At 38.4% G+C, this 22,013-nt stretch overlaps 2 protein-coding genes across 3 annotated transcripts; both read right to left on the bottom strand.

Annotated features, from left to right (window-relative positions):
• Positions 1-4,714: 4,714 nt before the first annotated feature.
• On the bottom strand, positions 4,715-6,376 carry LOC103708546 (serine/threonine-protein kinase OXI1-like). The gene is made up of 2 exons (XM_088710048.1): positions 5,946-6,376; positions 4,715-5,839 (listed from the first exon to the last, which is right to left on the bottom strand). Exons 1-2 carry the CDS (start codon positions 6,311-6,313, stop codon positions 4,957-4,959), a joined length of 1,251 nt encoding a protein of 416 aa, XP_088566174.1. The 5' UTR covers positions 6,314-6,376; the 3' UTR covers positions 4,715-4,956.
• Positions 6,377-15,992: 9,616 nt separating this feature from the next.
• LOC103708544 (zinc finger AN1 domain-containing stress-associated protein 15-like) lies at positions 15,993-20,048 on the bottom strand. Of its 2 annotated transcripts, none has more exons than XM_008793511.5 (2): positions 18,855-20,044; positions 15,993-16,373 (listed from the first exon to the last, which is right to left on the bottom strand). In XM_008793511.5, the coding sequence occupies exon 1, from the start codon at positions 19,333-19,335 to the stop codon at positions 18,856-18,858; it is 480 nt and encodes a 159-aa protein (XP_008791733.1). In that variant the 5' UTR covers positions 19,336-20,044; the 3' UTR covers positions 15,993-16,373; position 18,855. The 2 variants fall into 2 exon arrangements, with proteins under 2 accessions (XP_008791733.1, XP_088565998.1); XM_088709872.1 differs by lacking the exon at positions 15,993-16,373 and adding an exon at positions 17,550-18,171 and having other exon boundaries at positions 18,855-20,048.
• Between the last annotated feature and the right edge of the window lie 1,965 nt (positions 20,049-22,013).

Below are 22,013 nucleotides of genomic sequence, written 5' to 3'. Positions count from 1 at the left end.
AACTCCAGCCCCTCCACTCCTAAGCTGATGGCAGCTGACTCGGTGGAAGCATGAGTTAGGAGAGAGCCATGGACCCCTTGGCCTCCACTGATGCTTAGGCCGACAAGTGTTAAGCAGCTTATATTGAGGTATTCTTATTTAAGTGGTACACTAGTATTCTAATGGAACGGAGCGAAGCGACGAAATATGTTTATTTTTGGGATAATCATAAAGTGTTTTATTCTACCAGGAATGCTGATAGGGGTTGGAATTCTGGAGCTAGGATTTAACTATAAATATCTTGTAACCCTTGTTATTATGAGAGAGAGAGTGAAAGTTATAGCCGTTTGCTCCCGTAGATGTAGGCACATTGCCGAAACACGTTAAATTCATGTGTTCAATTTTTCTTCCTCTTTTTCTCTCAATTCTGTGCATTGTTCTGTTTGCTGTTTAGATCCTGTATTTTGCGCACAGCAAGTCGTTAGACTCCTAGGAGCTGGGCGGCCTCAACTTCTCCTCTGTTAACGCTCGTGTAGCTCTCCTGACCTACGCTTCTTCCCCATCCTCATCTGCTCTCTCCTTGACACCTTCACCACCCCCACTATCACCATGGTCACCGGCATTAGCCATACGTACGGTTAGGGCTTTCTGAGGCCGTGACAAAGGGGATCGATATCTCCCATGACCACCGATGCTCATGAACCATCTCCTAAATCTCCCTCACTGGCCCTCATTAGAGAAGATCCCCTCGGTGGCTGCCTAGTTTTGCGATCATCATCCAACCTTTGGAGGAAGAAAGACACGGCTTCGAGGTGGCAACTGAGATGTAGGCATATTAAATCGCTATATACGTACGTACGTACCCGTGGTGAATCGCCAACAAAAGTGCATGAAGGTTTAACTAGAGAGGGTTGGTCAGGTAATGGATCCTCTCAAGAAGTACTAATACCAGCTGCAGGAGGTCTCCAAGAGCACTACCAGAGACCCCAGTGCTTCTGTAAAGGTTATTCCAAGGTTGATGAATCTATCGAGTTTGACCTAAATCTACCATTATATCAGAGGGGAAAGCATCAAAGCCAACACATGCATTGAGAAGACTGCATGCAGTTGAAGTGCTACTATCAGCTACAGGAGGTCCTCAAGGGCACCACTGGAAGCCCCAATACTGCTGCCAATGTAGAAGCCACCACTAGGGTTGGTGTAAGCAACCTCTGTTCTTGTTTCTTGTGAGTCCCTAGACAGTGGCATCCTCAGTTACAGAAATCCTAGTCCACGCCTGTCGATCCACAATAGTTTGTTAAAAAAAAAAAAAAAATCTATATCACAAAACTACATTCAGCTGATAAGTTAGCACTTTCGATGAGCCGATTTGGCACTACAGCAATATGAAATGCAAAGAAGTTTTTGCAATTTCAAACAAAATGCAGATTTTTTTTTTAAACCCAAAACATAATGTTAAAACTATTCTTCTCTCGATAAAATGTAAAATAATAGCTATTATTTGTACTATATAATGATCATCTAGCTAATGCTCAAATTACTGCCATTATCCAATATCCATCATTAATAGATATAATATAATTCAAGCACATTGGCCCTATGCATTGCAGCAAGTCATGACCTCTCCCACCATTGTAAACTTTGGTCACACAGTGGCCTACAATCCAAGCATGCAGCGCTTACTTCTTGACATGGATTACTTGGGAAACAAATGTGGTTCCTCTCAAAGGATTCATGAAATCTTTGCTTTGTCGTGTAAGGGTGAGGCCTGCAAGATAGGGAACGTGTTACTAAATTATTGAATAGGAGATGGCACGTCTTCGGTCTTCTTTTAAGGCATCATGCAAAAGGTTTCGAACAGGAACCGCACATGGAGAACGGAGGGCACATTTCCTAATGCATTGGGCATCTTCTTCCCGGGGTTCCTGCAGCCGGCCTAGGGCAGAAAAATATATATATTTTTTTCTAATAATTTTTATTTTTTATTATTTTTAAAAAAATATTTTGGACTCCAAACCTTAAAATTTTAAAAAATAAAAGTATATTTGGTTCGAAGGAGTTAGATTCTAAAATAGGAATATAGATAAGTGGTTCACATTCTAACTATTTAGTTGGGGTAAATTGCACTCCCATTCTAATTTCAGAAGAGATCGAAAATGTCCCAATCTCGATCCTTTCATAGTATTCAAGTACCATACTGATTTCTATTTTAATTTCGATTCTGATTTCAGTAACGAATCAAATGTATTAGAAAATATTGTCATTCCGATTTTGATTCTAATTAATTCCGATTTCGAAGTCACGAACCTAATGCATCCTAAATATTATATCTTGTCCAAACCTTCGTAAGATGGCTGCAATTCAATTCATATTTTTTTCTATCAACCGCCAAAGCTAAGTTGGCATTTTAGCTCGAGCTCGACAAAATCCAATGTATCCTCAAGAGGGGAGGGAGAGAAAAGTTTACACAAGAGTAGGGAATGGAGGGATGTAACAAAGTATTTTTCTATTTTGGTACTATGGTTGAGCTTGATGGATTGTTTTTGTGCACAGTAATGTTATGAATAACGACCGTCAAACATTGTGTCCCGAGAATTGCCCTCATTTAAAATGTCAACAAATGGAAAAATTTGAGATTATATAAGCCTATGTCTAAGATCTGTTTTACATAATATATAGGGCAAATTCCAATGTAGTTGTCGACATAGCTTGTTTTTATGATTGAAAAACAATAAAAGGAAGATGCGGACAACCTATAGTTTTTTACCTAACTCCATCAAACTCATCAAGTTCGAATCTACATCTAATTGCTAATTAAATAGTTACATTTATCAAAGCACATTTATCAATACAAGTTAGTATATGGTTTCAGCCCATGTTAATTACTAGTGATGGTGAGACTACATGCCTTGCACACGTTACATTTAAACCCTTATTAAAATGTCAAATGGCCTCATTTTTAATACCATCTGTTTTTGTTTGCTTCTTCGTTTCTAGTTTGCCGGATGGTTTGGTGTCTGTCCAAGTGTCAATCTTCCATTCCTATGCAGTACCAACCACTACAATGCTAACCTAACTCAAAACATTTCATGTGACTTCTTTGTTGCACAACTTTTTTTGGGTGCACACAAACATTTCATGTGACTTCTTTCTTGTATCACTTTTTTGGTGCACACTCTATAGTAGTGCTGCTCCATGATGACACTTTGGGGGAGGTCATGTTAGGTATCATTGGCCTGAAGATATATCCCATAAAGCAACTTATCTCAATCACACATGAGATAAAACTGCAAACTGCTTCACCACATGGCATGTGAGTCCCACCATATTAAGTCCTGAGAAGACCCTCTCAACTCTTTCTTACACCTATTTCTCCTCCTGCCCTGCAAGAACATTAAACACACAAAATCTCTTGCAAGAGAGTTACATTACTGATGTGTAACTCTCCTATTATTCTTCGCATTGATAGTATAAGGATCCGTGCGAGTGTGTGTTTAGTCCCACATCGATTATTCGTTAGGTAGATCTTGGATACTTATATAGGAACCCAAATAATACCTTCCGAATAGCTGTTTTGGGTGAGATCCTGAATTGTTACAGATAGCTAATCGGCTATAATATAGATTGTGAGTAACTAGAGGAATATGAAAGTTACAAATCAATTGTGTCACAGTTTTGTGAGATTTGTAGCATTGCTCAGTGGCTAGAATCCTAGATCATCTCCTAATTGTAGTTCTTTTGATCGGGACAACTAAGATGCTGGTCTGTGGTCTATGCCCATGCAGTGCACTTGGCGAGAAACGGAATGGCTATGATCACCTACTATTGTAAAAATCATTGTTACTAAGAAGAGACTTTAACTTTTCTGTTTGGTACAGAACGAGGATAGATAGACATCCTCCAATATATTTGTTGAAATATTAAAAAATAAATAGTAGAAATAAAAGAAAGGATAGATAGTATTTGTACAATATTTTTATTAAACTATCTTATCCCTTCTTTTTTTCATCCCAAATTAGGAGGATGCAAATTGGTAGGCGAGTCCCTTCTTTCATCTATTGTTTCTAAAGTTTTTCAAACTAAAAAATTAACACACGAAAGCTTCCACACAGTCTCAAAAAACTAATAAGCGACGGCAATTAAACCTAATAACCGGTAGCAATCAAAAGTTGCATGCGGAGGAAGTTTTCTTTAAATACCTAAATTTTAACATCCTTGACCAAAGACCCAACTTGGGAGATGAATTGATAAACAAAAATAAGATGCTGGCATTTAGTAGTCAAGCTATTGGGTTTTGAAAAGTGTTGGAGCATTACCACTCGGAAAGGTTCATCTGGAACAAGGGTGCATCAGTGCCCCAGTCTTTTGGTCATTTTCTCTTTTCTGATTTTATTGGTTGCACCCACACCCGGCGCCTGTAAGTTACCGTTGCACCCAAAAAAAGAAAGAAAGAAAGAAAGAAAGTGTTGGAGCAATCTAGGAACCAAAAGCTTCGCGGATGCACAAAATCTACTTCCAAGATCTAACACCATCTCTATTTGTGGACGTCATACTTTGAGATTTGGGAGCATGAGGGAAGCTCCAAAGCAACGCAGGGCCTGTAATGCAATTGCAATACTATTCCCTTAAATACTTTTTTTTATTTGAAGCTCCTTAATTAAGGATGCCACCAATAAAAGAAAATCATGGAACACAATAAAAGGAATAAACACCATAACATCATCCATACAAACTATACACAAGATAGATTAATTATTTCTACATATAATTAAAAATATTTAATTTCCACGATCTATACAATAAATAGCATAGACTAATACAAAAATAACAACAACATGATACTGTCATGTTCCTAACTTAGTAGCTTGTTACAGTTTCTCTTTCTCTATTATAAGAATAATAATTACCCAAAATTATAATAAGGAGAAATATTTCTCTTCCCCTTCCAAAAAAAATATCAGAAGGAAAAAAAATATATCAGAAAACAGAAAAATCAACAGTTTTGGAAGGATCTCTCAATCCTTCCTCCCGGTTCACGGCCGAGTTTTTATCGCTCGCCTCCTCGGCGAGATTTCCGTTACCGTCAACGTTGCCGAATACCTCTTGGACCAACTTTTCGACGTCGATCGAGTTATTTCCCTCCGTGTCCTCCTCCGCTTCCCATTCTGGCGCCGCCGGGATATAGGGGGGACGCGGAATCCGGAGGACGGATTCCCAGTCTATCCCTCTGAAAAATTCGTGCTGCTTGACGCCGTCAAGCGAGATTCTTCTACCGGGGTCCTTCTCGAGAAGCCGGCGCAGCAAATCGCGTAACGGCGTCTGCTCTCCCGTCAGCTCAGGCTCCATCGTTAGGATCCGGTAGAAAGTTTCCTTCCGGTTTTGCCCCCGGAACGGCGTCCGGCCGTACAGCATCTCGTAGAGGACGACGCCGAGGCTCCACCAGTCGACGGCGAAATCGTGACCGTCCCCTTGGATGATCTCCGGCGCCACGTAGTCCTCCGTCCCCACGAACGAGTTCGACTTCCCCGACGCCGACGACTTCGAGGTGGATTCGCAGCCGGGGACGGAGTCCTCCAGCGAGTCGGAGCTATCGGGCGACACGCCAGCATTGCAAGAGAAGCAGCCCGGGAAGAGTTCCTTCTTTGCGGGCGGCGGATCGCAGGGGCGAGGGCCGGGTTTCTTGGCGGAGGGTTTGAGAGGCTCCGGCGATCTCGCCGGGAGCTTGGTGGAGAGGTCGAAGTCGATGAGCATCAGGTGGCCGTTTTCTTGGATCAAAACGTTCTCGGGCTTCAGATCTCTGTAGACAATCCCCAATCCGTGCAAGTACTCCAACGCGAGCACCAGCTCCGCCGCGTAGAACCTGAAGAACATGAAGAGAGCAGCAGATTTAGGTTAAAAATCAGGGAAAATTTCGGAGCAAATCGAATAGATCCGCCGATTGGGAGACGGAGAACAGGAAACCCTACCGGATTGCATCGTCGGAGAACATCTTCTCCGTCTGCCGCCGGCGTATCGAGTTGAGATCGCCGCCGGAGCAGCGCTGGATGACGAACCCGACGATCTTGTCGGTGGAGACGACGCCACGGAGGGAAGGGAGCAAGGGATGTCGGAGGGCGAGGAGGACGTCGCGCTCAAACCAGATCCGGCGGTAGGCGTCGGCGGTGTTCTTGTTCTCGATGGAGGAGCGGGAGATAGCCTTGAGGGCGAGGGCCTCCGGGTAGGTAGGGGAGCGGACGAGGAAGACGACGCCCTTCGCGCCGCGGCCAAGGACAGCGACGGCCTTCAGGTCGCCAAGGTCCAGCGGCGGCGCCGGCGCCGGCGGCGAGTTAGCCATTGCCGAAGGGATTTCTCGTAATAGGCGCACAGATAAAACGTAGAAGAAAAAGCTAGGGCTTCTATTTATATTTATAGAGCGGGTTTCGTGGCGGAGCTCCCTGGAGAGGGATGCTTTGAATCGATCTATCAGCTGTTTCGAAATCGTAATATTTTATTTTTTAATTTTATCGGATGTATCATTACTTGGCGAGCAAGAATCGGAGGGAGAGTAAACACCAATTGCGTCGGACAACACCACCGAATCCCGTGACGGCGGTTTTTTATGCGGACGATTTTGTAGAAATTTGTATGCGGACAAAAGGAAAAGATATTATCACCCTCCCTGTAAATTGTAATCCCATTATCCCGTTAGTTTAAAGTAACGGCGTTATAACCCATCCTTTCTCCAAATAAAAGTGCAACAAATTAATTGGTTGAATTATGTTACAAAGGATAAAGAATTTATGGGTTCTACCATCTTGAATTTTCAAAGAATTTCGATATTAGAAGGTTGTAGGAAGATAAACATAAACTTATCTAAAAATAAGAATAAAAGTTTATTAATTGATGATCCCATTTAAAACAAACATAAACTTGTCTGGAAAATAAGAATAAAAGTTTAGGTAATTGATGATATGAGAAAAAAAGTTCCTCTTTTGTAATTACAACTTTACATTTATACATTCTTTTCTATAAATGTTAAGACGGATAATCCATTCTATTTTGCCAATTATCTTATCATTTCAGGTCCCCATTGCTTATGCAGGTGTTACTCCCTAATCCTAAACGTTTGTTAGTTACTTTATTCTACTAGGAGACTTTATTCTTAGCTGATCGAGATACCATTGTTCTATATTGAAGATTTGTATTCTTTGTAATGTAGATCCTTTTGGGAATTGTTATATATCCTATCGCTTAGTATGCACTCAACCTACACTTTAATACTTTTCCATGCTTGGGCTGCATTTCAACGCTTCAGCTTGAGTTTATCATTTGATGTTTGATTTATGCTCGATCTCCTATTTAGGATTCAATCAGTGCTCAATCTATAATTGGTCCATGCTTGGGTTGTAGTCCATTTTTTGCTCTCATCTTGGACACATTTTTTGCTCAGCCTATCCTTTGAGTTGCATCTTTGACTCTCAAATCACTTTCTATACTATGAACAAAATCTTCAAGTATGTGGTAGTTTTTACACTTTCTCCAATTTACCATTTCTCAGTTTCTTTAGTGACATTATAAAATTTGCAGTTAACCAACACATATCTCTTCGCTATTAGGTTGAATTAGATGTAAATAACCATAAACAATTGATGATAATAGTTATTATAGTATATTATTTAGTATTATAATAATTTGTTATAATGCAAATAATAATCATTATTTGGCATTTGCAATGTACTCTTAATGAAATATTTTTTTACTTTTTTTTCCTCCACAAAAGTTTGTACCATCTAAAAATTATTTTTTAATAAGTAAACAATAATATATATTATAATAATATATGTTATTATAAATTTTATATTATTTTCTTTTTAATTTATAATGTTATTACAATGGTCATTATAATATTTATTGCTTTAATATTAAAATTTCTAAATCATATGGAACGGGGAAAATGATAATTATTGAATGAAATAATTCTATTAATGGAACTTTTGTTAACTTATAAATATCATTATTGTGATCATCATTTTGATGTATTTACCATTATATAATAAAATAACAGTCATCATTTGATATTTTTGTTATTTTTAAGAAATATATGTAATTTGTATTATTATATTGAAAATAATCTTTTCTTTTCAAAATTTGAAATTTCCATCTACACTTGAAATCCGTGATTATACATAACTTTTGGTTACATTGGTATGTTCTTACAACTGCTATAGCCATCATTATTTTAACATTAAATAATTTTAAATCACTACTGAAAAAATGGATACTTAACGGCTATTTAAATGTCATACCGGACAACTTAAAACTCCAACTAATCCGCCCGCTTAAGCAGAAAATTTGGAAACGGAAAACGGATCGGTCCCGCACGGAAGTTTTATGCGAATGTACGGAGGGAAAGGGAGGTACCTGACACCGTTTCATCCGAGTTCCTTCCAGGAAAATGTACTCCCCACTAGATCTGGCCTTCTAGAAGGGCCCCGGAGTTGGTTAACGCAATCTAGACCGTTGAATTAGTCTCGACATGGGATGATGATGGCTCTTGACGGTGTGATGTGGACTTGGAAACGGGCGCGGGGGAAGGAACAGACGGTGGGGATTAATGCGATGGAAAGCGGGGCCGCCTTCGGGTCGCGTAATACGGCGCGTGGTGCGGAGAGGGGTAGTTTGGTCTTTTTACATTCTATTCGAAGTAACGAGAAAGCGGGAAGCTGTGAGTTGCTTAACGCGCCGTTTGGGGGACCAGGTTTGTAAATTAACCGCCGGCCTTATAAAATTTCCACCACCTTTGCATGCTGTAATTTTTGATAGATCTTAAAAAAGTATTTATTAATTGAATTCTTTTTACTTAAAATCGATTAGTAATTATTTGGATGGATTTGGATCTTGAGAATCGATTGTTAATATTGTTCAGCCTCATTTTGAGTTGAGGTAGACTGATTTCCATCCTAAATGTCCAAAGAATACATGAACAAAGTGCATAAATGAATTCATATTTTCAAGGTATACTTTTTATTTTATTTTCTCCAAAAAGAGAAATGTGACCTGAACTAGAAAGTAAATTTATTTGAAAAAAGTAAATATTCATACAAAAAAATTGTCCAAGAAAAGTGGGGACTTATACTGATGTGCAATGTAATATACTAGAGAATTAAGCTTGCTGCTTAGAAGTTCGTTAATGAACAAAGCATAAGTGTGATTATAATATATCTACCTGAAAAAAACTAACAATGATCCGCTACAACCGAGTGATTGCACCTGTTTGTTATGTGACATGAGGTTCTCTATTTGAATTTCGGCCTTATTGGTTCTCAAGTATCTTGGCCAAACAACCATATTTAGTGATGCCCTACTATTATTCTCTAAAAAAAAATAACAATTTTTTAATATAAAGATGCGTGAATGGTTGTCATATGTATCCGATATAGTAAACAAGGAGACATATCCCCCTTACTTTTCTAAAGTTTTGCTTCAGGTGAGGGTTTGGGGGTGTATCTTTTATGAGAAAGAAGGATTTACCTTCCTTCGCATGAATCCACCATTGGATCATCTACATATCGCTTTAAGATATGTGTAGATGAATAAGTAATGAAGTTTGGAGAGTTTTGAGATTTGTGCAGTGGATGATCCAATGGTGGACTCATACGAAGAAAAATAAATCCTTCTTTCGTGTGAAAGATACAACCCGATCTCAGAGATGATCGTGCATGAAGAAGGAGGGCGAACCTTTCTTTTGCACGGAAGATACAACCAGATCTTAGAGGAGATCGTGCATGCATTTTTTTTGTTGATTTATTGATTTAGGAGCTGAAGTCCAAACCTACACTCACTTTACACTTTTCTCCATCTTTTCTAGTTGTATCATGTATTTTTAACGAACCCAACAGCACTATCTTTTTCTCCCTTCAACAACCAACTAAGGGTTGTACTATCCTCTGTGGTGCAAAATATGTATTACTTACTAAAATAAGTGGACTTTTCTACCACCTTGACATCTTCCTCTTCTTTGAAAAATCATCCTTCTTTGTACCTAAAAGAGAGAGGTTCAATCCAATAAAGTTCCTTTGCGTATTCCCTTTGTGACATGGAATGCATAAAATTTGGTTGTCCTCCCTCCATCTCTTAGAACTCAAGTCTGATAGATTTCTCTTTCAGTCGCTTTCTTTTTCTTTCTCTAGGGGTCCCTTCTCCACTACCCTTCTCTAAGGGTCTAATAGATGGAACATATTTTTAGACTTTATGTGCTCTAACGATAACTTATATTTTATAAAACTTGGATTGTAGGCTCAACCATAAGATATAGCAAATTAAAACAAGCCCTTCAAAAAAGATGATCTTCATAAATTTTTGTTCTAGTTAATTGGCCTACAATCCTTGAGGTTAGAAATATCCTTAAGAATTCTATGATGGACGTACGGGCTGGTATAGAAAATTTTATATGAATGGGTTTAGGTCCCTCTCTTCTTGCAGCCACGAAATTCTGAAGTTATTCCCTACCAAGTTCATGACTAGAAAGAAGAGAAGGGCCAGCTTACTATTGGTAGGAGGATTTGACATCATTGAAAAATAAAATAAAATTACTGTGATCAATCTTGGCAATACACAATCTTGCACATAACAAATAAAATTAAGTGCAGTCTCATCCTTTCCTCGATCTATTTCACATCCTTTTGTCATATTTGGAGGAAGGATTTCCGATTCCTTCTTTTCGTTGTGAATGTAAAGATACATACATGCATGCGCATGTTTGCACACGAGCATATGCACACATAATGCCTACATATTGAGGAGGTTTTAGTATGAATCGCATAGTGTTACTGGTGTTAAATATGTAAGAATTGTTAGATATCATATTATTTTTATTTTTTCAAAAAATAAAATAAATAAGATGATTATTGAAAGATCTCATATCGGTTATACTCATTTCAGAGCATGAGCATATGAGGCGGATGTCTCCAAGTTCTATAGACGCGTTTTAGATGGAAAACAAAACTGGAGAGGGATTTGAACGGCGTGTGCGTGCGCGTGTGGGCCCCAAAACCAGACAATATCTGGCAGGGGAGCTCCGTGTTCCCCCCTCACACTATAAAAAAAGTGATCTTTGCCGACGTTTTTTACATCCTTTACCGACTTTTATAAGCATCGGTAAAGATCCACCCGACGCTACGTAAAGCGTCGCCGAAGCGTCGGCGATACCTGAGTGGAAAAAATTTATTCCGACGCTTTTGAAAAGCGTCGTAAAATCTCGATTTTTAGCGACGCCTCCTAGCGACGTTTTTAAGCATTATTAAAAGCTTCAAAGCTGACGCTTAAAAGCGTCGGCGTTAGCCTTAAATTTTTTTTAAAAAATTATTTTTCATAAAGAATCAGAACATACTCGGCAATGGACTGGGAGAAGAAGTCGCCGGCGGGGGCCTACGGGAAGAGGAGCCGACAAAGGCTTCGCCCAAGAGGCCAAGAAGAGCTACTTCCACCTACCGGCACTAGAAGCGTCTTCGCCGGTTCGCCCTTGCGAGTCGCGCCCCGGCCCCGAAGGGAGATGTCCTGCGGCTCCTGCCGAGAGAGGAAAGTCTCTCTCAGAAATGAAAAGCCTCTCTCTCTCTCTCTTAGCTCTCTGGCTCCCCTTCTTTCTCTGGAGAGAACCCAACTCCCTCTCCTCTCTCACGATCTCCTTCTCCAGCTGCCTCCGAGCCACTTGATTAGTAACCAATTTCATCCTCAGCTGCTAATCCGAACATGATTAGTAACCAAAAAACAAAGAATCAGAGTCCCCACAAAACAAGAACCTTATGTAACACTCCGTCCCCACGGAGGATTAAGGTTTGGGAAGCGGAGGTAAATTCCTGCGGAAAAACGAATCTGAGAAATAGAGGAGGGGGAGATAGCATGCCTTCTTGAGGGCTAGCGCGACCCTCACCCGCACGTTCTGCCACTGCTCCTGTGCATCATCCTCGCCGCCATCGACAACCCCATCCCTTTCCTCCTTCTTCTCCCGCCGCTGACGGTGGGGCGATGCTTCTCCTTGTCGGGCTTCGCCGGCTGCGGGCGGCGCTTCTCCGGCTCGCCGTCGGGCTTGAGCTTGGTGTGCTGGATGAGGGAGCTAAGATAGCGGCTTCGGCGCTCGAGCTCCTCCGAGGCACCCTCCATCATCTTCTGCTCCTCTCTCGTCGGGAGCTGAGGTAGCGGCTTCAGCGCTCGAGCTCCTCCGAGGCGCCCTCCGTTGTCTTCCGCGGATCCGCTCCTCGGATGAGGGAGAGAAGAGGAGAGGAGAGATTTTTAAGGGATTATGTCGGCGCAGGATCAGCTAGAGCATCGATGGGAGGGAAGTGAGCGGTTTTGAAGGGAAGCGTCGTCGAAGGTCTAAACTTTTGCCGACACTTTAAAAGCGTCGTCGATTCTCAAAATTTTCCGACGCTTCTCCGTAGCGTCGGAAAAAAAGCGTCGGAAAATCTCACTTTTCCTGTAGTGTCATATGGCCCCCACGTGGGCACTAGGTGCCTCACGTGCCCCGTGCAGGTGGGGCGTGACATTTGGTATCAGAGCTGAGGATGGCTCTAGTCCGAGGGTGGGTGAATAAAAGATCCCACATCGGGTAGACTTGTTTCAGAGCCTGGGCATATGAGGCGGGTGTCTTCAAATACTGCAGATGCGTTTTGGATGGAAAACAAAATCGGAGAAGGGTCTCAGCGACGCACACGTGCGCGTGCGGGCCCCGAAACCGGATAATATCTAGTAGGAGAGCCTCGTGTTCTTCCCTCATGTGGCCCCCACGTGGGCACTGGGTGCTTCACGTGCCCCGCACAGGCGGGGACGTGACATTGCAGGTAGGGGCGTGATATTTGGTATCAGAACCGAGGACGGCTCTAGTCCGAGGATGGGTGAATGAAAGATCCCACATCGGCTGGACTCGTTTTAGAGCCTGGGCATATGAGGCGTGTGTCTCCAAATTTTATAGACGCATTTTGAGTGAAAAACAAAATCGAAGAGGAGTCTAAGCGGCACGTGCGCGCGTGTACGAGCCTCGGAACCGGACAGTATCTTGCAGAAGAGCCTTGTGTTCTCCTCTTATATGGGCCCTACGTGGGCATGACAATCATTCTCTTAATGTATACCCAAATTAAAATTGGTGCAAATATTGTTCATCGATCATTTCTTCTTATCCTCGTCTAATAGATAGCTTCCCCCTTCCCGCCATCTTACTTCTATATTACAAAGCTAGGACCTCTTCCATTTATTTTTCCCCTCTGCCTCCTTAATTACATTATATTTTTCTCTGAACGAAGATGATATTATCTTTTTAACAGAAATAAGGTTGCTCTCTCCCTTTCAAAACTACAAGCTTTGATAAATATTATGCTTGATCTTTTATAGTTTGTTGTTGAACTTTTTCTCTTGTAAATATAGGTGTCGTAATTTAAAAGTTCTCTCCTCACCCCATCCCCACCCTAACCCAAAAATTAAGTTTCTAATATACCCCTTTCTCCATTAGTTATCTCTCCTTTTTTTTCTTCTTTTGTTATCGATATCCTTCATGTTTTCAGTTTGCTAAAGAAGATGCCCTCCCTTCTTAATAAACCCTTTTTTGGGTCACATTCTCCTTTTTATTCTTTTAGAAGCAATTCATGATATATCTCATACCACTATCTCTCTCTCTCTCTCTCTCTCTCTCTCTCTCTCTCTGGACATACTAAAATGTGGATTATAAACAAATCTCTGGACTTTTAATAACCTCTCTTTCTAAATTCAAAAGTCTTAAACCAACTATATTAAATTCAAATAATTCTAAGTTTTTTTGGGACAAATAATTCTACGTTATTCCCTCACATGCCAATTATTTTAAAGTGTTTGATAATTCACAACTTTATGATTTATTCATGAATTATTTAGGACTTATTCTACGAGGGATCATGGATTAGTGGGTAAATGATGTATCCATTGGTGATGTTGGTAGTGTTTGTCATTATTGTTCCCAGATTTTGTTTTCTTTTACATGTTTGTTTGAACAAACATACAAGCATGCCAGGATCATTTTAATCTTTATTTTATCAACATCTTCTAATCTTTCAGTTATCCAAATTATTCCTAAATTTTTGGCAATTCTGAATCTTTTTCTCTAGCTGAACTGTACCCTGTTGTGGATCCTGTGACTATGGTTAATCCACCTAAGAATAACGAAATCAATCTAAATTTTGCATCAGGGCTTCAAAACCAATATTGCCCCTTCAGCTATCCAAATTGAGGCACATTATTTAGCACTGTTCATATGCAAAAGGATACTCGCACTATATGTATAAGTACCCATAAGGGGACTGTTTGTTCCTTAATCATCATCATATGGAAGATCTAAATAAGCTTTATGCTGCTATAATCTTGTCCTTTGTTTCCCATATATTTTTGTAGTAGTTAATGTTGTTACTGTTGTTGTAAGCTAGGGGGTGAAAATGGATCAGACAATATCCGACCCAATTCATTTTCGTATCCGAAATTATCCGAATATGGATAAAAATTTTAGCATCCGACTAATATTCATATTTGTATCCATATCTGTCAAAAAAAAAAAGAATATGAATATGGATAGACAACTATCCAATCCATATCTGAATATCTAATTCCATTTATATCTCTATTTAATTTTATGTAGTACTCATGGACTTTTAAGAAAAATAAATAACCATATTAGTATGCTATTAACTTGATTTATTATCCACTTAATAATATCTTTAATTTCGTATTCATAAAATTTAATTATCAGATTTATATCCGTATTTATATCCATATTTTCGATATCCAATTTGTATTCATATCCGTTTAAAATAAATATGAATAATCCAACATATCTATATCTATATTTGTTAAATAAAATAAATATAGATACAAATATTCTAATATCCAATTCCATTTCAACCTTACAACTGCTCAAAGCACAACTTATTCAGTCTGCTGCAGAGGAACAAGCAAGCACAACCATAACATCTACAGTTGACTGTTTTCAACTGAATCCTTCACAGCTTTGACTCTAGTTAAGATGCAGGGAGCTGAAGGGGGGAAAATGTACATAGATAGAAAAGAACAAGAAAAATAGCTTGATCTCTGGAACCATGTGTTCTCTTCTTCCAATGGATGTTCCTCAGCTCTCATGTTTGGATTTTGGTGGAGGAATGGAGACTTCATAGCTTCATGAATGGTGTAATTTGCAACATGAACCAATTCCTTTATTGTTAAAAAATTCTGATTGTTATCAGTCACAGGGCAATAGACATGATTAACAATCCATTAAGAAGAAGCCAGAAGGCAATGCACTCTTTTTATCATGATCAATGCCACACCTCAGCCCTCAATTAATTTTCTAAGCTCCCAACACAAATTCTCTGAAGGAAACACCCAATAAAATTCCTAGTTTAATCCAATAAGCTGCTCCTCAGAATTATTATGAAAAAACTAGTCAACTATTTCATCGACCAACTCGCTCATATTTTTATACTTCTCGACGTTACTCTGTTACAAGATGGACAAACTATTTTCTCACCGGCCAGTAAAATAACTTTTTTGTTTTATTCCTAAAATTCTCCTAATCCTATAATAATAATATAATATAATATATATTATACACAATATACTATGTTGTATATAATATAATATCATACAATATGATATATTATTATTATATATAACAATATTCAGAGACTTATCTTCTATATATTAGAAAATGAATAGATTTTAGTAATTTACTCGAGCACAAATAGTGATGCAAAAAATATAAATAATAGATTCTGCAAGTATTTTTCAATATATAAAAAAAATGAATAAATTATTTTTCTGTATAAATGTTACTTCGGAAACACTTATCCAAAGAAAAACAGATTTCCGGATAAATTTTTTATACACCAAAAGAACGGACCACTCTTTGATGCAACCTTTTCTTCTCTTCGATCAAACACCTCTCAAACAACATCATGGGCATAATCATAAAGGTCACCTAGTGCTTGATATTAAAACCTTGTTAGGAGTCAGAAAAAAGAGTATAATCCAGTAACTGTATTTGATTATGTTGCAGAATTGACAATATAGCCGATGATAAGGAAAATCTAATGAAAACATAAGGAAAAGCTAATGAAAAGAACACACCAAGTGCAATGACTTCAATTATCACAAGTGCGAATAATCTGAAATCCAATAAGGGAGATTGAAGATGGATGGACTAGATTGACAGAGCATTTGCTGACCAGAAGGTCGCTCTCATTCTCAAAGCCTCCATATTGGACTGCAAACAAGAGCTAATCTCGGGGCCACTTAGAAGCCATGCTTTTTAAAAAGCCTTTGTTTTGGTCACCAGATTCATGCATGTATCCACCTGCAGACATTTCCAGACTGGCCTTCCACAAACTTCATAATCACATACCCACCTACATAATCATAAGAAATGCAAAAGATGGGCAATATCAACAAAAGCTTGGATTCCAAGCTACACCCTTGAAAAAGTGAAGAAAACAGACCAAAGAACTCAACAAATCATTTGTATTGTTTGATTATGGTAAAACATCTACAAATGTTTTAGTGATTAGAGGAATCAGCATCAATTCCATGCAAGCTACACCCTTGAAAAGGTGAAGAAAACCGACCAAAGAACTCAACAAATCATTTGTATTGTTTGATTATGGTAAAACATCTACAAATGTTTTAGTGATTAGAGGAATCAGCATCAATTACATGCAAGCTATACCCTTGAAAAGGTGAAGAAAACAGACCAAAGAACTCAACAAATCATTTGTATCGTTTGATCATGGTAAACTATCTACAAATGTTTTAGTGATTAGAGGAATCAGCATCAATTCCACGCAAGCTACACCCTTGAAAAGGTCAAGAAAACAGACCTAAGAACTCAACAAATCATCTGTATTGTTTGATCATGGTAAAACATCTACAAATGTTTTAGTGATTAGAGGAATCAGCATCAATTCCATGCAAGCTACACCCTTGAAAAGGTGAAGAAAACCGACCAAAGAACTCAACAAATCATTTGTATTGTTTGATCATGGTAAAACTATCCACAAATGTTTTAGTGATTAGAGGAATCAGCATCAATTCCACGCAAGCTACACCCTTGAAAAGGTCAAGAAAACAGACCAAAGAACTCAACAAATCATCTGTATTGTTTGATCATGGTAAAACATCTACAAATGTTTTAGTGATTAGAGGAATCAGCATCAATTCCATGCAAGCTACACCCTTGAAAAGGTGAAGAAAACCGACCAAAGAACTCAACATATCATTTGTATTGTTTGATCATGGTAAAACTATCCACAAATGTTTTAGTGATTAAAGGAATCAGCATCAATTCCACGCATGCTACACCCTTGAAAAGGTCAAGAAAACAGACCAAAGAACTCAACAAATCATCTGTATTGTTTGATCATGGTAAAACATCTACAAATGTTTTAGTGATTAGAGGAATCAGCATCAATTCCATGCAAGCTACACCCTTGAAAAGGTAAAGAAAACAGACCAAAGAACTCAACAAATCATTTGTATTGTTTGATTATGGTAAAACATCTACAAATGTTTTCGTGATTAGAGGAAACAGCATCAATTCCATGCAAGCCAAACTAATTGAAGGACGCGCAGAGACTCCACTCTCCTAATTGTGTTTAAGACAGTTTTGATGCAAAAAAAAGAAAGAGTTTCTAATGAATCTTTCCTTCAGCAAAACTGAAAGAAAGATGAGAAAAGATATATCTTGGTTGAATAATAAATAAATAACTGATATAAAATTACATCGCTTTGCCAATAAATCAGATTAATGGACTGAAGAACATTTCAAAACAAATGCCCTGATCACTTTATGGTAAAAACAAGCAACTCTTTGTAATCAAATGAATTATGTTTCTTGACACACATAAGAAACCCAGAAAAAGCATTAAAAACAGCAACTACAGAACGAGATTACAGATATTCACTTGTTCGTTAAAACAATTTCATTTGTAGATCAGTAATTGACGATACTGGGTCTGTGGATCATCAAATCAATTACTCCTTTCACCCCGAAACTCATATATTCTTCTGCAAAGTGACGAAATTAATTGTTCTTGCGAGAGATATCACACCAAGATCTTGTATCTCCATCAAAATGTTTAACCGCAAAGTCCTTGCACCACTTGACTATTTTAAGCAATCCAAAAATCCAATCCTCTCTAAAGCAATCGCCTAAACAAAAGTTTTCAGAATATTAGCTTCAAAACCACAACCTTTAGCTCTCGAAAGCAATCACCTAAACAAAAGTTTTCAGAATATTAGCTTCAAAACTGCAACCTTTAGAGACATCCAATCCCACAACCCACAGAGAATCCAAAGCCAAATATTGCCAAGAAGGAATTAGCAAAGACGTAAGGGCTCCTCCACAATAACAAAGCTATCTTTTCTACCATACAACAGAAACCTGAGCCACAGCATCTTTTCCGACACATCCTCTTTCAAAGCTTCAATGCCCCAACAGTGAAGATGATAGCAAAAGGAAAAGAGATACACAAAAGAGAATCAAATTCTCCCAACTCAAAACTTATACAGATTTTAAAAAAATAGTGCAACAAAAAAGCTTAATTCAACCAACCAAAACTTTTAAAAAATGCAACAAACAGGGGGAAAAAGGCTTAATTCCAGGAACAATAATTCAACTAACATCAAATCTATATAATCCAACTGCCAATATAATTCAAGGAGACAAGCACATATTAAAATTCATACATCCAAATTTAAGTGCTACTGCAAGCTAATAGTTGATGTGTAAACAGCTAGATATCTAATCCCAACAACTGATTACAGAGCAAAACAAGTTGATTTAAGGATCGAAACTGAAAGAAAAAAAATATTAGGAATACAAAATTTTAGACCTTAGATCTTGATGATCTTAGCGGCTCTGACAACAGGGTTGGCCTTCGCAATCTCCTCTCTACCAGCTGCCTTGTAATCGAAAGAACAGTTATGGGTGTCGGAGTATCGGTGGCGGCCGCAGAAGAGATCGCCGCATCGGCACCGGAATCCAGTCAGCCCCACCCTTTTCCGGCAGGTGGAGCACCGGTTACAAAACCGAACGGGCGACTGAGATTCCTCTTCGGGCTTTGGTGTGCTCGAGACCACGGCGGCCGCTGCCGAGGCCACGGCGACGGCGGCCGCTGCCGAGGCCTCGGTGGCCGCAGTCTCCGGCCTCTCGGGCCTCTGAAGAGGTAATTCTTCGCAAGGTTTGACGAATAAAGAAGGCGGCGATGATGAGGACGGAGGAGGGGAGGGTGGAGAAGGAGAAGGGGAAGAAGATGACGAGGGTTTGAGGATCTCGGCCTCATCTTTGTTAAGATTACAGCTTTCTCGAGCCATTTGATTGCTCTAAAGTAGACAGAAAAGATCCCAAAAATTTATAGCTCGAAAGGAGAACAGATCGAAGGGAACTGAAGTTTGAACTGGATCACAGAAATATAAATTAACACCAGAAAGTCTTACAAATCGTAGAAAAAAGAGATTTTTAAGACTAAGGATCGGGAAAAATATGAACTTTCTGGCGAAAATCGAAGCGGGAACAAGAAAAAGGAGATTTTTTTTTGGATAATCTGAAGCCAGAAAAATTAAGACAATAAAGATCAACAAACCGAGAACGATGAACGAAAATTTCAGCTAGGAATCGAAAAAAGGATGATTTTTTTCCCGATTGAAATAATAAAACACGAAGAGTCGCAGGCTGGGAGCTTTATCCGCCAACAAATCGAACCGAATCGAGAAAGAGCTCAAAGGAACCCCCAGAACGGAGAAGACGACCCGGAATTGGCCTCAGAGTGCCGAACTTTTCCTCATTTTTCAGAGAAATCGAGGACGCAGACCCAAAATAATCGAAGATTTGCTCGGAAATGGCCGGAGATGGGACGAACTCGGTCGATCGGACCGAGGAACCGAAGCAAATGGCGTGAGGATTCGTAGAAACAGGGGAGGAAGAAGGGTAAAGGTAGGAGCCTCGGGGGTGGTGGAGATAGAAATAAAATGGAAAAAAAGCAATTTAAGTATATAATTTATCAATTTCAATAATATAAGGCAATAAATAAATGGTTGTGTAATCTTTCTGCACAAGCGAAAGATTTATGGTCCCAATATCCTGTCCGGAAGGCAAATTTGGAGCCACCAATCATTGTTCGCTTTCTGTGAATTTTGATGCACTTTTGATTCCTAATAGCCGTCTGATTCGTGGACCACCTATAAAGCAAAGGAATCCACAGATGGAGGACTTTGCGTTTGCCCTGTTACCAGAAAGAAACAGGAGACGCCAGCGGTGGTTTTGTTGCTTTGCCAATTTTTCCTCTTTTTTTAAATATATATTTTTTTTATTTTGTTTTATATTTAGTTTATTTAAATAAAAATATACTTTTATCCGCTACTGTAGAAAAATTATTGGTTAGACCACAAATCACCGACCAACATGAGATAAAAAAAAAAGTTGCAATGTAAATATGTCTGTAAGGAAGTATTGATTTACATTTGGACGGTCCATTAGCTCAGCCATAGATCTAATTCAACTAAAAATTTCACATCTAATGTATACTATCATCTATTTAATTATATTTGGTGAAATAAAAAATATTTTTACAAATCGCTATAAAAAAAATAGGAGAAGAAAATGTGCATTGCATGCATAGTATTGATTTACAGTTGAACAAGTTGATCAGCTCACCTATATATCTAATTCAACTAAAAATTTCACATCTAATATATACCATTTGTCTTCCAATTTTTCTTTATGTCATTGTTATCATCTACTTAATCATATTTAGTTGTACATACTATGACAATATATGTATATTTTATATGTATGTATATATATTTAGATTTTTCATAAGCAATATTTATATCTAAATTGTATTTAATTATTTTTAAACAAAACGGAAAAGAAATATTGTGTTAGGATTTTTTTTTTTTTTTGAGTTGATATTGTATTCTGATTTTGTATAGAGAAATCAAGCAATGGAAGGAGGGCTCATAGCTATTAATGTTTGGACATTACATGTTGGTCATTGAAGGATAAAATGATGGCCAGGTCTATTGCCAGGACCAAGTCACGTAATGTCAGATACGAGCCTAGGATTCTACCTTTGAGAAATTTCAGTGATAGTCCCATAAATCATAGCTGAAAAATATTACATCTTGATGAGCTTTCTTAGTTTCTTTTTTTGCAAAAAATATATATATATTAATCATCTTTGTTTGTGTTTAGATAATATCGTTAGTTGCTAGATTTAACTTATCATTCAACATTAATATTAAGATAAAAACAAATAGCATATCCTTCCTGCAATCCTTTTTTTTTTTTTTTTTTTTTCTGGTAGTTATGCCTTAGATTTTTGGGTTACTAGCAATATTGTTGCAGTTAAAAATTGGACAAATGGTAAATTCACTGACAAGGGAAGAAGAAATGCTGAATATCGTAGCAGTAGATTTTTTCATTAACACATTGTAATTTAGCTAGTAAAAGATGATATGAGAATTCACCAAGAGATTGCATCATCTTCTCATAAGTATATTAATTTATCCCCTTAAGGGCAAGGCATCAACTACAACCGTAATGAGACTTTAAACCCACATATATTTATGGCTGCACATGCATGTTGAGCTCTACATGACACTGTGGTTCTCTTTTGTGGCATTCCCATTGATGTTTAATGTAAAAAGGAATAAAGGGCTAATTAGCATTTCATAGGGGTGGCAATTGGGTCGGGCAAAATAAGATACAGATAGGGTCAGATACAGGATAGATAAAAAAAATTGGCAATCCAAACCCAACCTATTTATTAAATAGGTAAAAAATCTGGATCCAGACTTGATCATTTTATTAAGTAGATAATATAACCTAATTTACAAGTTGAAATAACTTAAAAATGGGTTAAGAAATTAAGCATTGCCGCTCTTAATTTCACTCTAAACTTGCCAAGGAGGATGAAAGATTTCTTGCCTACTTTGCAAATATTTCTTGTAGAATCAAACTTGGTGGCCTTCTCTTTGATGCAGGGTCGTTT

The sequence above is a fragment of the Phoenix dactylifera genome, chromosome 13 (assembly GCF_051530095.1).
Source record: "Phoenix dactylifera cultivar Ajwa chromosome 13, Ajwa_hap1_PhDact_Kaust_v1.1, whole genome shotgun sequence".
Taxonomy (NCBI): Eukaryota; Viridiplantae; Streptophyta; class Magnoliopsida; order Arecales; family Arecaceae; genus Phoenix; species Phoenix dactylifera.
Note: the sequence above shows the minus strand (reverse complement) of the source record. Positions and strands in the feature narration are given on the sequence as shown.